Source organism: Etheostoma spectabile, unplaced genomic scaffold (assembly GCF_008692095.1).
Source record: "Etheostoma spectabile isolate EspeVRDwgs_2016 unplaced genomic scaffold, UIUC_Espe_1.0 scaffold00007303, whole genome shotgun sequence".
NCBI lineage: Eukaryota > Metazoa > Chordata > Actinopteri > Perciformes > Percidae > Etheostoma > Etheostoma spectabile.
The window spans coordinates 17,378-33,469 of NW_022603475.1; the positions used below are offsets into that span (position 1 = coordinate 17,378).

Here is a 16,092-nt window from a genome sequence, read left to right on the forward strand (position 1 = left end):
TCTTTTAGAGAAGGACATTTTAGAGAGACTAAGACACAAAGAAATAAGAAGTAAAAAGCTGAGTTTACTCACTGAGGAAGAAGAAGCAGATCAGAGACTGACCCACGTTCATGTTGGAGGATCTGATGGTTTAACGCTGCCTCTCTTTCTTCTTCACTGGTAAACCAGGAACTGGTCACTTCTCTAAATGATGGAGGCCCTCCCCCAAACACATCAGCCCCCCCCCCTACTCTCCTCCACCCTTTATTCTTTATTAAGTGTCTTCTTTAATCTGACAGTTTATGTCTGATTTTACATTAAAACTAGACTTGGTTGTTTCTTTAAGTCATATGTTTGGAAAATCAATGTATGGCTATAAATTCTCACTTTTTGATTCTTATAGATATTATGTAGTCTTTTATGTGTATTCTTTCTTTAATCTACCAGTTTAACCTGCTTTAAAAGATCAACTTTTTTCAAACAACCGTTTAGTCATTGTGTTTTATCAGAAGAAAAATTAAATGGCAGCTGATTTTTTAATCGTTTTATTTCATTTTCCTGTAGAAAACTGCTGCTTTATGGAACATGAAGAATATGATTTCTTATTATTTTAAAAGTTGTTACAGCGTTGTGTCTATGAAACTATGCAGTAACAGTTGGTCAGTGTCATCCCGAGATGTCCTCTCATAATTCAGGTGTTCAGACTGAAAACACACCTCATTAAAAATGCATATGGTTAAAAGTCTAGTTTTCTGTCAGAGCACTTGAATTAATATGCTAAAATATGAGTGGAATAATGGAATGGATACATGGAATATTTGCTTAACAATGCCCCAAAAATCCTGCCTATCACAGCTTCATATTTCTGCATAATAATGTCTAATTAGGGTGTGACTGCGTTGAGTGACAGGTGGGTGACCTAACAGGTGGCTAGCGTGTACAGGCCAATGTTGTCATGACGACTGGATTCAAACCTAAATACATCCACTATAGCTTGACATGTACTGAATAAATACAGATATAATAATATATAATATAACTGCTATTAAACATATACATTTGTGCAAAAGCAATAAACACAAAGAGCTAATTAAAAAACATTATCTTTAAAAAAAACAATATATATATATATATATATATATATATATATATATATATATATATATATATATATATATATAATGTGAGCTGTAACTGACAGCTTCCCCCAATAAATGATAAAACCAGATTTTTTTTGAGTGAATGTGACTCATTGAAAGCCCCGTGTGGCCCCTGGGGGCCCCTGAGAGAGTCCATGTAGCTGACAGCGTTGAAGCTACACCTGATGTAGAGTAACAGTAGAGTACAGAGGAGGTGGAGTGTCTGGGGGGGGGCTGCCGGCCCAGCTGGCTTCTACCCGAGGAACAGAGTAGACCACGGTATCTGCGTCACCACAGGGGGCGCTGTGCAGCGAGGCAGCTGGACCGCTGGGGACATCCAGCTCAGAGTAGGTGAGCTCGTCTTCAGTCTGCAAGAAAACACAAAGCTCAAACTTCATCAGCTGACTCTACTCGCCTGCTTCTTCAGGAGCAGCATTTCAGAAGGAGCTGCTGATGGAAACTGTTCACAGGGTTGGAGCTCTGAATCTGTTGTTTACCATGAACATCTGGATCAGTGACACACACCCCCCCCCCCCCCCCCCTCTCTCTGTTCACACTTCCTCCTCTATGGCTTTAGAGACAGTCCAGTATGATCACTAACTGGCCTGGTTCCTGTTTTTTTTTGCTTTTCTCTCTTGATGAACAAAATAGACAGATGCAAGTCCTCCTCTGACTATATTGATTTAACTTAACATTCTCTGAGTAAATAACTGGATTTCCTTTTAATTTTGAAAACATTAAGCTCATTTAAAATCCTATTTTGTCCACAATCTTCTCTCTATTCTGACATTCTGAAAAAAGTTGATAACATCTTCATTTGTCTCAGGCCACGTCTCAAAGCCTGCATCCAAACATAAAAAGCCAAATGAACATTATTACATGACTCATGATGACCAAAGATAGGTAGGTGCTAGGGACAGAGAAACAGCTGTGGGAATAAAAACTAGTCCCTATCAGCTGCAGCCTGAAGGGGTTTCCTGACCCCTAAAAGCCAACCACACCCTTGACTTACTTTCATCTGAGAAGTGGGTGCAGTGACTAAGCTGTAGTCCTCGGTGGTCTCTACTCCATCTGGTTTGGTGTATTTGGCGTAAGTGTAAACTGTGGACACTTCTACAGGAGGAGATGTGCTCTGTCTGTCCTCTCTGATCTCCTCATACACTGGGTTGGCCTGCAGGAAGAGATCAGGGCTTTGGATTAATATCAGCTGGTTGATCCTGACACTACTGATGCTGAGATGTCCAGATGAACCCAAACGCACCTTTGTAACATGAGAGTACTCAGTTTCTACAGGAGGTTCTGAAAAACATGTAGTTCAGAGGATTAGAATAAAGAGATGACTTTATAAAAACTTGTCTGACTTCATTTAAACATTGATCTTTCTAAACTTTCTGGTCGACCTTAAAGCTTCTATATATGAGATTTGAAACATTAATATAGCAGCAAACAACCAGCCTGTAGGAGTCCTGATCAGAGCATGAAGTCCCAGTGGGAGTTGTTCTCAGAGCTTCTCTGGTCTTTGTTTGGTAGCCGGGCCGGCCGCGGGCCTGTTAGAGCATGTGAGTCCCTCCCTTTGAAACTGTTGCCCCCCCCCCCCTCTGTATTAAAGAGATGTAAATATGTTTCATGCTGTCTGGACGGTGTGGACGGTCCAGGTGAACCTCTGGTCCTTCATACTGACTGTGGTTAAAGAGTCTCCAAGAATGGACCTCGTCTCTTCTGTCTCTGTTGCTGTGGATGAGTCTCCTCTTTGGAAACGTCTCCTGAGTAGAAGCAGTTCGGGGGACTGGAGCCAATCATTGTAATAGAGTCTGAGAGACCCCGTCCCCATTGTTACAAAAGACCCTCAGTGGACAGTGGCCCAGGACACAGTCGTCCATATGAACATCCACCCTGCCTGAGATGGAGAGTCCTACGAGCTGTTTTACAAAGGTCTTGTGTCTCTGTAGTGTGTTAATGGTTATATATATAGCAGGTGTGTGTGTGCATGCATATGTGTGTGTGTGTGTGTGTGTGTGTTTCCTGTAGTCTCACCTTTGGGTTTCTTGTCTCTCTTCCTGCAGAAAATTAGCAAAGCTGCTGATAATATGAGGACCAGGAGGACCAGAGTCAGACCCACATACAGCAGAGCTCTCTGGGCTGTTGGAGCAGAAGAACACGTTGGTTTGACACTTCCTGGTCCATTAGTAAATATATCTGGCAGCAGAAACTGGACTACAAGGTACATGAGGGACCTGAGAGATCATTCATGCTGTGTTGGCCAACTAATAGTAACATCAACTTCATCTTTTTAATTCAATACTTTATAACCATTTTATAACATTTAAACCAACAAATATATGTTCTATGCAGACGAGCATACATATCCATGTATGTGCTGTAACAGTATATTCAAATACACACAACAAAGTAACTGTACCTGGAGTTGGGTGTTTCTCTTGAGGCTCGCTGGCTTCAGGGGAGGATGATGAAGGTGTGGAGGATGATGAAGGTGTGGAGCTGAAGCTCTGTGATGTCATCAGTGTGGAGGATGATGAAGGTGGGGAGGATGATGAAGGTGTGGAGCTTAAACTCTGTGATGTCATCAGTGTGGAGGATGATGGGACTGATGTTGAAGGAGGTCTGGGAGGAGAGGTTGGAGCTGTGAAACATTAAAAACCCAATCAACCAGTCAGAGAGTGATTGTAGAGATCCAAAGAAGTGGTGCTGACCAGATGCTCCCTGCAGAGAACTCGGTGCTAACATCCATGTGTTTTAATCCCACAGCTAAATGCACAAGGTCATCAATGGGTTTGGTGCTACAAGACTCCAATCAGCTGCAGTGGGGGGGCCGTCTGACTTCATCACATATTTTACACTTCAGCTGTTAAAGGAGCATTCATCAGAGTTCACCATGATGGAAATATGCAGCTCTAAATACAACTGTTAGACTAAACATGTTGAGTTATTGGAAACATCAGCAGCTGTCAGTGAACAGTTAATAACATGACTCTCAGGAGAAACTCACCCTCTGGAACTCGGAGCTCAATCTCCTGGTATGATGGTGAGAATGAGAAAGATCTGTCCAAACCACATCTGTACCGTCCTGAGTCTGACTGAGTCAGGTTTCTGATGCTCACATACAGAACTGTGTCTGATAATGGAAAAAATCCTTCTTCATATTCAATACTGTATCTGCCTCTCTGAGCTGTGTCCTTTTCTGTCTCAATGAGAATGTCTCTTTGTTTACATTTGTCTTTACAGAAGATTCTCCAATATCCAGAGAAAGTGAAGGAGCATGCAACGGTGATGTTTCCTCCTTCAGTTCCTGTTCTCTGGATGATTTCTGCATTGATGAGACCGATGTTTCCATCCTGCAGTGCTGTTAAAAAGATGACCAATCAATAGTTACTATGTGTACTTCCTGTAAGATGTTGCAGTCTGATTTGTTTCACATTTCCATAAATCAAACCTAGATCCCCACAGTCCTACTGGGAGCGTCCCAGTTCAACCAGTCTGGGACTGAGGGGTAACACTTTAAAACAACAGAGATCTGGATTCTTTCAGATTTCAAGCATTAAAATAATCTCCCAGTCTGATTTAATATCCCCAGAGAATAAAATCAACTAAAAAAGCAAAGAAGTGACTGAGTCAACAATAATGAACCACATGTGAACATCACTGTGTTCAGACTGAATGGGGGGGGGGGCAGTTTTAGAGGCAGCACGGCTACATACAACGTCAAAGGTTGAATTTATCCTGGGTGTTGAAGCCATTCCACTGATTTTAGTTTTCTCCTTTTCACATGCATGTGATTTATAATTATACTGATACGTGTATTTGGATAATGCTGATTACAATTAATATTGAATATGTTGATGTGATGTTAACGGTGATGATGATGATGATGTCAGGGGGTGTCTATATTTAGACCTCACCTGAGCCAGGTGTGTGCGTGTGACTAGAGAGCGGAAGGAAAATTAATTTTCAACCGCTTGTGAGACAAGCGTTTATTTCTTTGTTTAAGACAATTTTATTTATGTTTCTGTTGCAGTTATAGAATAAAGAAACGGATTATTGTGACACTACGAACGAATGCGCATTGTTTTACTGACCGCTCCTACAATAAGTTGAAAATTAATCCATCGGAACGCGAGTAGAGACGCCAGCCAACGTGGAGATGAGTGAATGAGACCGGAGTCCGGGTCTTATACGGGACTGATCTGGACTGATGCCAGGATCTGATATCTCCGGTACCGTGAGTACACGAGCGACAGCGCTGTTTCCTGAACCTGGTTACGGTCAAACACTCAGAAGTGACAAACGAATGAATGAAGTGTTTGATAAGCAGACAGACGAATCCATGAGACTGCCTATAGGATTATAATGTTTTTCTAAATGAGGTGGAGCAATGGATAAAAACGCAGTCTGACCCACAAGCTCTTGTGGATGCTGGGGACAGTGTCTCACAGACTGGATCAAAGAGCTCTAAAGGATCCAAATCATCATCCGTTGTTTCATCATGAAGGCTGCTGCAGACAAAGCTGCTCTGCAGGCCAGAGCTGAAGCTCTCAAAAGGAAACATGAACTGGAAAGGGAGAAGCATCAGCTGGGTTTAAAAATGGAGTCCTTGGATTTGGAAGCAGATATTGCTGCAGCTGATGCGAGGCTAAAGGCTCTGGAGGAATTTGAGAGTGATGAAGCCTCGGAACTTGGAAAAGAAACGGATGACCAAGTTAATGCATCTGATAGAATAGAAGGAAGCCTGGCGCAACTGGAGTTTGCACGGATAGGAACCATACCTAAAACACCTTTACAGAAAATGATCCACACTCAGTACCCACCACTAACTGGAATCACAAAAAGGTCTGAGCAAGCACCAAGGACTACAACGAATCTCCCCCCATTCAGGGTTGTTGTGTCAGAGGGACCATGCAGGCGAGGCGAATCCACTCCCAGAGGTGAAACGGCTCAGAGCATCGACCTCACAAACATCATACAAAGACAAACCGACCTGGCGGATCTGCTGGTATGAATCTGCCTCCAAACACACCCAGACAGTCAGAAGGACAGAACCTTTGTTTGGAGCAGTGTATGAATAATACACACAATGATAAGCATAAACATCATTGAGTGAGAATTATGTCCAACTGATTCAGAGTGATCATAACTTGTCTGATTGTTTTCAAAAGATTGATTTTCTTCTCAACTATCTGCAGCTGTAGTCAGATAGCAGCTCCACTTTTTGTTTTATCTTCTATAATTAGATTTTCCTGTGTGAAACACTGAAACTTAACTTCTCTCCTCCCACTGACCCACCACTGCTCAGTTATTCCAGACTCAGCTGATCCTCCAGACCTGGTTCCCACAGAGCTTTAGTTTGGCCCCTGAAGGAAGAGGACGTTTTAATTGGTTATCCCACTTCCAAAGCTCTGATTGGTTGTTTCTCAAACCGTCAATGTTCACATCACCACCACAAATATTAGAATTACTGAACCAACTGGAGTTTAAATATGTCTCCCTCTTTTTTAATGTTTGCCTTAAATGTTTTGCTTTCATAAATGTTTGAGGGTGATGAACTTTTTTTGGAGGGACCAAAGAAAAAACTGAAGAGACTGCAAAGGGCTTTTTAGGAATAGAAGATTCAGCCTCCCTCCCCCCAAAATAATAGGTTTACAGTTCCTAAAAGAGCAGAACAAAACCTATAAGATTCGTACTGTCCTATAAGATATGAAAAAGAACCGCAGGAGGAGGTAAGGGTCCAGTTTTTATTGATTCCAAAGAGTTCAACAAACAACAAATCCAAAAGGCAAAAACAAACTTAAAAAATACAAAATGCAAAAAGGTCCTGGGAAATAAGGCGAGAAGACAACAGGGAGCAAAGACAGGAAAAAAACCCTCGGGGAAACACAGGAACAGACAGGGATCACTAACGGGAACACACAGCAGACACAGATGAGGAACAAAGTACACACAAGCCGACAGAGGGTAAATACAAGAGGTAACGAGGTAACAAGGAACAGGTGAGACATCAGTGGATCACATCAGCCGGCAGGACAATCAGACAGACAGGAAGTAAAACGAAACAAGAGGAGACAGAGACCAGACTTCAAAATAACACAGGAAACAGAACATAGACACTCAGAGGGGAACACAAGACAGAGACTACCCACACAGACCGAGACTACCACACAGGACCGAGACTACCACAAGGACAGAGACTACCACACAAGACAAAGACTACCACACAAGACAGAGACTACCACACAGGACAGAGACTACCACACAAGACAAAGACTACCACACAAGACAAAGACTACACACAAGACAAGACTACCACACCAGACCAGGGAGGAAACTAAGACACAACAACACAAGGAGACAAGACAGAACCAAAAAAAAGGAAAGAAGGAAAATGAAACAAAGCAAACACCCACACCATAAAAGTTATTTAGACAAATAAAAACATTGATATGAAACATTTCATTTTATACATATTTCAGTGCATTTTAGTTTTTCCTTCTCCTTCACCACTTCTCATGTGAAAATGACGCTGCTGATTTTCTGTGGTGTGTGTGTGTGTGTGTGTGTGTGTGTGTGTGTGTGTGTGTGTGTGTGTGTGTGTGTGTGTGTGTGTGTGTGTGTGTGTGTGTTCTGTTTGTGTGTGTGGTGTGTGTGTGTTTGTTTGTTTGTGTGCATGCATGTGCGTGCGAACATTGGTGGTTCACTTGCACAAGTGGCAACATGACAACATTAACTCTATGGGTGTGTGTCTGTTTGTGTGTGTGTGTTCATGTGTGTGCGTGCCTGCATGTGTGTGTGTGCGTGTGTGTGTGCGTGTGTGTGTGTATGTTAGGTTTTGTTGTGCATCGTTACTGCTGCACTTCTACTTCTGGAGCTGGTTCAGTTAAAATCATTTAAAATCATTATTTTCTCTCTTCCACTCTAAAAGATGAACTCTATATATAACTACTAAACAGGTAACCATAGAAATGTAGAGTGGAACTCCGAGGACAGAGATCAGAGCTGACTGCAGATCGTCAGTTTAATCTGAGTAGATCTCTTTTAGAGAAGGACATTTTAAAGAGACTAAGACACAAAGAAATAAGAAGTAAAAAGCTGAGTTTACTCACTGAGGAAGAAGAAGCAGATCAGAGACTGACCCACGTTCATGTTGGAGGATCTGATGTTTTAACGCTGCCTCTCTTTCTTCTTCACTGGTAAACCAGGAACTGGTCACTTCTCTAAATGATGGAGGCCCTCCCCCAAACACATCACCACCCCCCCCCTACTCTCCTCCACCCCTTTATTCTTTATTAAGTGTCTTCTTTAATCTACCAGTTTAACCTGCTTCAAAAGATCAACTTTTTTCAAACAACCGTTTAGTCATTGTGTTTTATTAAAAGAAAAATTAAATGGCAGCTGATTTTTTAATCGTTTTATTTCATTTTCCTGTAGAAAACTGCTGCTTTATGGAACATGAAGAATATGATTTCTTATTATTTTAAAGGTTGTTACAGCGTTGTGTCTCTGAAACTATGCAGTAACAGTTGGTCAGTGTCATCCCGAGATGTCCTCTCATAATTCAGGTGTTCAGACTGAAAACACACCTCAATAAAAATGCATATTGTTAAAAGTCTAGTTTTCTGTCAGAGCACTTGAATTAATATGCTAAAATATGAGTGGAATAATGGAATGGATACATGGAATATTTGCTTAATAATGCCCCAAAAATACTGCCTATCACAGCTTCATATTTCTGCATATTAATGTCTAATTAGGGTGTGACTGAGTTGAGTTATAGGTGGGTGACCCAACAGTTGGCTAGCGTGTACATTATATATTCAAACTTAAATACATCCACTATAGTTTGACATGTACAGAATAAATACAGATATAATGATATAGAATATAACTGCTAAAAAACATATACATTTGTGCAAAAGCAATAAACATAAAAATATATATATAATGTGAGCTGTAACTGACACAGTTTCCAATAAATGATAAAACCAGATTTCTTTGAGTGAATGTGACTCATTGAAGCCCCGTGTGGCCCCTGGGGGCCCTGAGAGAGTCCATGTAGCTGACAGCGTTGAAGCTACACCTGATGTAGAGTAACTAGAGTACAGTGGAGGTGGAGTGTCTGGGGGGGGCTGCCGGCCCAGCTGGCTTCTACCCGAGGAACAGAGTAGAACCACGGTATCTGCGTCACCACAGGGGGCGCTGTGCAGCGAGGCAGCTGGACCGCTGGGGACATCCAGCTCAGAGTAGGTGAGCTCGTCTTCATTCTGCAAGAAAACACAAAGCTCAAACTTCATCAGCTGACTCTACTCGCCTGCTTCTTCAGGAGCACATTTCAGAAGGAGCTGCTGATGGAAACTGTTCACCAGGGTGGAGCTCTGAATCTGTTGTTTACCATGAAATCTGTATCAGTGACACCCCCCCCCCCCCCCCCCCCCCCCCCCCCCCTCTGTTTCACACTTCCTCCTCTATGGCTTTAGAGACAGTTCAGTATGATCTCTAACTGGCCTGGTTCCTGTTTTGTTTTTTGCTTTTCTCTATTGATGAACAAAATAGACAGATGCAAGTCCTACTCTGACTATATTGATTTAACTTAACATTCTCTGACTAAATAACTGGATTTCCTTTTAATTTTAAAAACATTAAGCTCATTTAAAATCCTATTTTTGTATTTCTCTGTACTATAACATTTACATTTGTCTCAGGCCACGTCTCAAAGCCTGCATCCAAACATAAAAAGCCAAATGAACATTATTACATGACTCATGATGACCAAAAATAGGTAGGTGCTAGGGACAGAGAAACAGCTGTGGGAATAAAAACTAGTCCCTATCAGCTGCAGCCTGAAGGGGTTTCCTGACCCCTAAAAGCCAACCACACCCTTGACTTACTTTCATCTGAGAAGTGGGTGCAGTGACTAAGCTGTAGTCCTCGGTGGTCTCTACTCCATCTGGTTTGGTGTATTTGGCGTAAGTGTAAACTGTGGACACTTCTACAGGAGGAGATGTGCTCTGTCTGTCCTCTCTGATCTCCTCATAAACTGGGTTGGCCTGCAGGAAGAGATCAGGGCTTTGGATTAATATCAGCTGGTTGATCCTGACACTACTGATGCTGAGATGTCCAGATGAACCCAAACGCACCTTTGTAACATGAGAGTACTCAGTTTCTACAGGAAGTTCTGAAAAACATGCAGTTCAGAGGATTAGAATAAAGAGATGACTTTATAAAAACTTGTCTGACTTCATTTAAACATTGATCTTTCTAAACTTTCTGGTCGACCTTAAAGCTTCTATATAGGAGATTTGAAACATTAATATAGCAGCAAAACCAGCCTGTAGGAGTCCTGATCAGAGCATGAAGTCCCAGTGGGAGTTGTTCTCAGAGCTTCTCTGGTCTTTGTTTGGTAGCCGGGCCGCCGCGGGCCTGTTAGAGCATGTGAGTCCTCCCTTTGAAAACTGTTGCCCCCCCCCCCCCCTCTATATTAAAGAGATTTAAATATGTTTCATGCTGTCTGGACGGTGTGGACGGTCCAGGTGAACCTCTGGTCCTTCATACTGACTGTGGTTAAAGAGTCTCCAAGAATGGACCTCGTCTCTTCTGTCTCTGTTGCTGTGGATGAGTCTACTCTTTGGAAACGTCTCCTGAGTAGAAGCAGTTCGGGGGACTGGAGCCAATCATTGTAATGGAGTCTGAGAGACCCCGTCCCCGTTGTTACAAAAGACCCTCAGTGGACAGTGGCCCAGGACACAGTCGTCCATATGAACATCCACCCTGCTTGAGATGGAGCGCCCTACGAGCTGTTTCTACAAAGGTCTTGTATCTCTGTAGTGTGTTGATGGTTGGAATATGACTTCACTGACGTGTGTGTGTGTGTGTGTGTGCATGCATATGTGTGTGTGTGTGTGTGTGTGTGTTTCCTGTAGTCTCACCTTTGGGTTTCTTGTCTCTCTTCCTGCAGAAAATCAGCAAAGCTGCTGATAATATGAGGACCAGGAGGACCAGAGTCAGACCCACATACAGCAGAGTTCTCTGGGCTGTTGGAGCAGAAGAACACGTTGGTTTGACACTTCCTGGTCCATTATTAAATATATCTGGCAGCAGAAACTGGACTCCAAGGTACATGAGGGACCTGAAAGATCATTCATGCTGTGTTGGCCAACTAATAGTAACATCAACTTCATCTTTTTAATTCAATACTTTATAACCATTTTATAACATTTAAACCAACAAATATATGTTCTATGCAGACGAGCATACATATCCATGTATGTGCTGTAACAGTATATTCAAATACACACAACAAAGTAACTGTACCTGGAGTTGGGTGTTTCTTTTGAGGCTCGCTGGCTTCAGGGGAGGATGATGAAGGTGTGGAGGATGATGAAGGTGTGGAGCTGAAGCTCTGTGATGTCATCAGTGTGGAGGATGATGAAGGTGTGGAGCTTAAACTCTGTAAAGTCATCAGTGTGGAGGCTGATGGGACTGATGGTGGAGAAGGTCTGGGAGGAGAGGTTGGAGCTGTGAAACATTAAAAACCCAATCAACCAGTCAGAGAGGGATTGTAGAGATCCAAAGAAGTGGTGCTGACCAGATGCTCCCTGCAGAGAACTCGGTGCTAACATCCATGTGTTTTAATCCCACAGCTAAATGCACAAGGTCATCAATGGGTTTGGTGCTACAAGACTCCAATCAGCTGCAGTGGGGGGCCGTCTGACTTCATCACATATTTTACACATCAGCTGTTAAAGGAGCATTCATCAGAGTTCCCAATAATGGAAATATGCAGCTCTAAATACAACTGTTAGACTAAACATGTTGAGTTATTGGAAACATCAGCAGCTGTCAGTGAACAGTTAATAACATGACTCTCAGGAGAAACTCACCCTCTGGAACTCGGAGCTCAATCTCATCGTAGGATGGGAATGAGAGAGATCTCTTCAAACCACACCAGTACCGTCCTGAGTCAGACTGAGTCAGGTTTCTGATGCTCACATACACAAATGTGTTTGATTTTGGAAAAAATCCCTCTTTATATGTGATGCTGTATCTGCCTCTCTGAGCTGTGTCCTCTTCTGTCTCAATGAGAATGTCTCCTTTTTTACATTTGTCCTTACAGAAGATTCTCTTATATCCAGAGAAAGTGAAGGAGCATCCAACTGTGATGTTTCCTCCTTCAGTTCCTGTTCTCTTGATGATTTTTGCATTGATGAGACCGATTTTTCCATCCTGCAATGCTGTTAAAAAGATGACCAATCAATAGTGACTATGTGTACTTCCTGTAAGATGTTGCTGTCTCATTTGTTTCACATTTCCATAAATCAAACCTAGATCCCCACAGTCCTACTGGGAGCGTCCCAGTTCAACCAGCCTGGGACTGAGGGGTAACACTTTAAAACAACAGAGATCTGGATTCTCTCAGATTTCAAGCATTAAAATAATCTCCCAGTCTGACTCAGATTTAATGTTCCCCAGAGAATAGTTTATTAGATAGTTTCATTTTCTCTGATCAATTTCTTTGTAAACCAAAGTGTTGGGATGGTTCCAGGTTTGTTGAGCCTCACAGAAAATCAATGAGTGGCATCTCATCTCAATATTAAAAGAAAACATAAAGTCAGAGCCTGTTGTGGTGAGTTGACCCCCTTCCTTCCTCTTTCCTCCCCCCTCTCTCTCTGTGAACCTCTACAGGTTTAGATGTGTAGTTTCCTGTGATGAAGCTACAACAGACTGTAGTCAGGGTGGAGCAGCAGAACTATTCCCTCTGTTACAGTTAGAATATAATATTAATAACTGCAGGGCATTGGGATTAGAAAACAAGTCCAGCAGAACAACAGGCACAGGTCAAAGGTCAAGTAGATTAATAATAAATAAATAAAAAGTTAACTAATACCCAGAGTATGGGAAGTATTTAAAATGAGCTCCATCTCTCCCAGCTGTAGTATTAAAGAGATAAACACATGAATGCATCAATAATTATAATTATAATTAATTATTATTCTGAAATGTGCCATTCTGCATGGTGAGAACTTTCACTTTTGGTACTGTAAGTACATTTTGATGATAATACTTGGTAAAAACGTTGCAGCATTGAGTTTTTAACCGTGTATTTCTACTGTTATTCAGAGTAAAAGGTCGAAGTATGACTGTCACCACTCATCACATCCTGTTAAACCACAGAAACCAACACGATGCTGGACTAATACAACATGTGAGAAACTGTTTCCCTTCTGCTGCAAAGCTGAACCGAGCGACTGTAAATGAAGAAAATAAAGAAGAATTTCAGAGTAAAAAGAGAGAGAATGCTAGAAGTAGAAGCTGAGTTTACTCACTGAGGAAGAAGAAGCAGATCAGAGACTGACCCACGTTCATGTTGGAGGATCTGATGGTTTAACGCTGCCTCTCTTTCTTCTTCACTGGTAAACCAGGAACTGGTCACTTCTCTAAATGATGGAGTCCCTCCCCCAAACACTTCACGCCCCCCCCCCCCTCTCCTCCTTCTTTGAGTCTTTTGTTGGAACTTTGAGCCATTAATGTCATATTGATGTGTACACTAAAGAAATCTCTCTCTTTGTAATATGTCATTTTTCTCCAAGTTTAACCCGTTTCCCCCCAAAAATTAAATTAATTTCAAGATGTTTCTAATATGGACCTGTTGTATTTTCAGGTTCCTACTTGTATTTTGGGGTTCTACTATAACATGTTTGCATGCTTTAGTTAGTTTGACGGCATTTTACTTACTCAGTCTACCATATTTTCATTGTCTATTTCTTGCCTTGTATTTCTTGTCTTGTATTTCTTTCGTGCTTACTTGTTTGTGTGTTATTGTTTTGTTTTTTGTTTTTTTGCTGTTGCTGCTATGCTACTTGTAACGACAGAATTTCCCCGTCGTGGGATAAATAAAGTATAATCTAATCTAATCTAATCTAATGATAAAAACCCTTTTTTCTCAAAATAACCCATGCTCTGTAGGAGTGCCTCTCGTTTAGCCGTTTAAAACAAAAGTTTGACTCTGGTACATTCACAAAAAGACCGAGTTAAGCTTCAAGAACACTGTCACAGTTAGACGAGGATAGGACCCAAAATGCAGAGACGAGGACGGCAGGCAGGCAGGCGGGCGAGGGTAAACAAGAATTATTTAAACAAAGTCCAAGGAAAAACACAGGGAGCAAAAAGGAACAGGCAAAACCCAAGAACAAGAAAAATCCCCCAAAGGGGAAGGCAATGCAATACAAGACAGGACAGGACCAGACCACTGACACGTCGACAAGACTAAAGACAAGGGAAGCACAGACATTAAATACACAAGGTAACGAGAGGCAGGTGACAGGAGCGCAGGGAAGCCAGTGGAAAACATCAGGGGCGTTCTCAATCTGTGTTCTTCTATGGACTTGTGTCCTTGTGTTCTTGTGAAACGTCATTTTTGGGCCAAAGTACTGACCCAATACACAAGTTAGCATTTCGCCAAGAACAGTTAAAATCCCCGGATGTGATCTCGACACGCCCATTTTACCGAGGATGCATCGGATGGTAACTTGTGTGAACTTGGCCGGGCAGGTATCCCAGCATTCAATTCGGGTGTAAAGCGCTTATGGTTTCCGGTACACATATTTTCACAATTTACGTCTATTATTAAATCAATAATTCATTTTTAAGATGTTTTAAGGCGATAAATCAGCTGTGTAGATTTTGAATATAGGCAGTTCAACGAAAATTGATGTTGAATTAAAAAAGCCTTCGGAGTTTGAAAGCTCCGCAAACCCCGGCGGGCGAGCTTGCTACGCCAGCCGGGAATGACTCTCGCGAGCCGGTCAGTCAGTCAGCTCACAGACCACTCTGGCCCCACGTCTAGACAGACCCCTCTGGCCCCACGTCTAGAGAGCCCCTTTGGCCCCATGTCTAGACAGACCACTCTGGCCCCACGTCTAGACAGACCACTCTGGCCCTACGTCTAGACAGACCACTGTAGCAAAGCCAGGTCCAAGATATTGTAAGATATTTTAAACAATTTTTTCCGCTGTCATATATATATCTGTCCTCCTCATCCTGGCTCTCCTCCCTCTCGGGCTCCTCTTCTGCTTCTCTGTAACGTATACAGACGGCAGTGACTAACTTTACCCAGTCCATCTATAATTTTAATACCTAGTTTAACGTTTCTTTTCTGCTTTCAATTAAAATTGAATCCCGAACAATGTTACAAGGATTTTTTCCCCGCCGTTGTGTCGGTATTTATATAGTTATTGGCCCGTGATACTTAATAGCACTTTAATTGAAAACCTGGAAGACTGAACAACAGAACAACAAGGCGGTGTGAAGGGTGACCGTCCTTGCTTTATTATGAACACACACATCAAAGCTAACTATAAAGTGGCAAGCGCCCTCTTTGCTGGGGGTGTTGCGCAATAACAGGAAGAACGCTTCGTCTCAAAACCGTCAACAGCGTTTTGTGTGCTTCTGAACTTGCGAGTTCAGTCTTCCAGGTACAGCTAGCAAGTACGGTCTCCCCAAGAACACAAGTCCGTTCTTTGCGTACTTGGTATTGAGAAACGCCCCAGGTAATCACAAGAACGGGAAGATACAGGAAGTAAAACTAAAGACAGGACGAGACAAAAACCAGACTTCAAAATAAAACAGGAAACAGAACATACACACACTGAAGGGAACACAAGACTCGGCCCACTTCTGACTATCTGATTTCTTTATCTTGTTTAGATTTCTTAACTTCTGCTTTATTTTTATTTACATTCTGGTGTCAGATGATTTTCATTTTACTCTCTTTAAGTTCTTATATGGTTCCCTGTATGGTTTTGAACAGATGAACTGAAATTTGTATTTCCATCTTAATCAACTATTGTGCTAATGCTCTGATAGTTTGTCATTTTCTAAGTATGAATGCAAACTGTTTGCTGGTTCCTCATCCTCTAATGGGAGGATTTTATGGTTGAGTTGGTCTTAACTGATTAAACTGAGTATTTGG

General features: G+C 42.0%; 2 protein-coding genes across 2 annotated transcripts; both read right to left on the reverse strand.

Annotated features, from left to right (window-relative positions):
* Positions 1 to 1,188: 1,188 nt before the first annotated feature.
* Positions 1,189 to 11,606, reverse strand: LOC116678409 (uncharacterized). Its single transcript, XM_032508331.1, has 9 exons — positions 11,436 to 11,606; positions 11,051 to 11,155; positions 4,126 to 4,479; positions 3,684 to 3,759; positions 3,538 to 3,599; positions 3,153 to 3,257; positions 2,380 to 2,417; positions 2,131 to 2,289; positions 1,189 to 1,486 (listed from the first exon to the last, which is right to left on the reverse strand). The coding sequence occupies exons 1-9, from the start codon at positions 11,581 to 11,583 to the stop codon at positions 1,295 to 1,297; spliced, it is 1,239 nt and encodes a 412-aa protein (XP_032364222.1). The 5' UTR covers positions 11,584 to 11,606; the 3' UTR covers positions 1,189 to 1,294.
* Positions 11,607 to 11,684: 78 nt separating this feature from the next.
* LOC116678410 (CMRF35-like molecule 5) lies at positions 11,685 to 13,593 on the reverse strand. Its single transcript, XM_032508332.1, has 2 exons — positions 13,448 to 13,593; positions 11,685 to 12,355 (listed from the first exon to the last, which is right to left on the reverse strand). The coding sequence occupies exons 1-2, from the start codon at positions 13,485 to 13,487 to the stop codon at positions 11,964 to 11,966; spliced, it is 432 nt and encodes a 143-aa protein (XP_032364223.1). The 5' UTR covers positions 13,488 to 13,593; the 3' UTR covers positions 11,685 to 11,963.
* Positions 13,594 to 16,092: the final 2,499 nt, after the last annotated feature.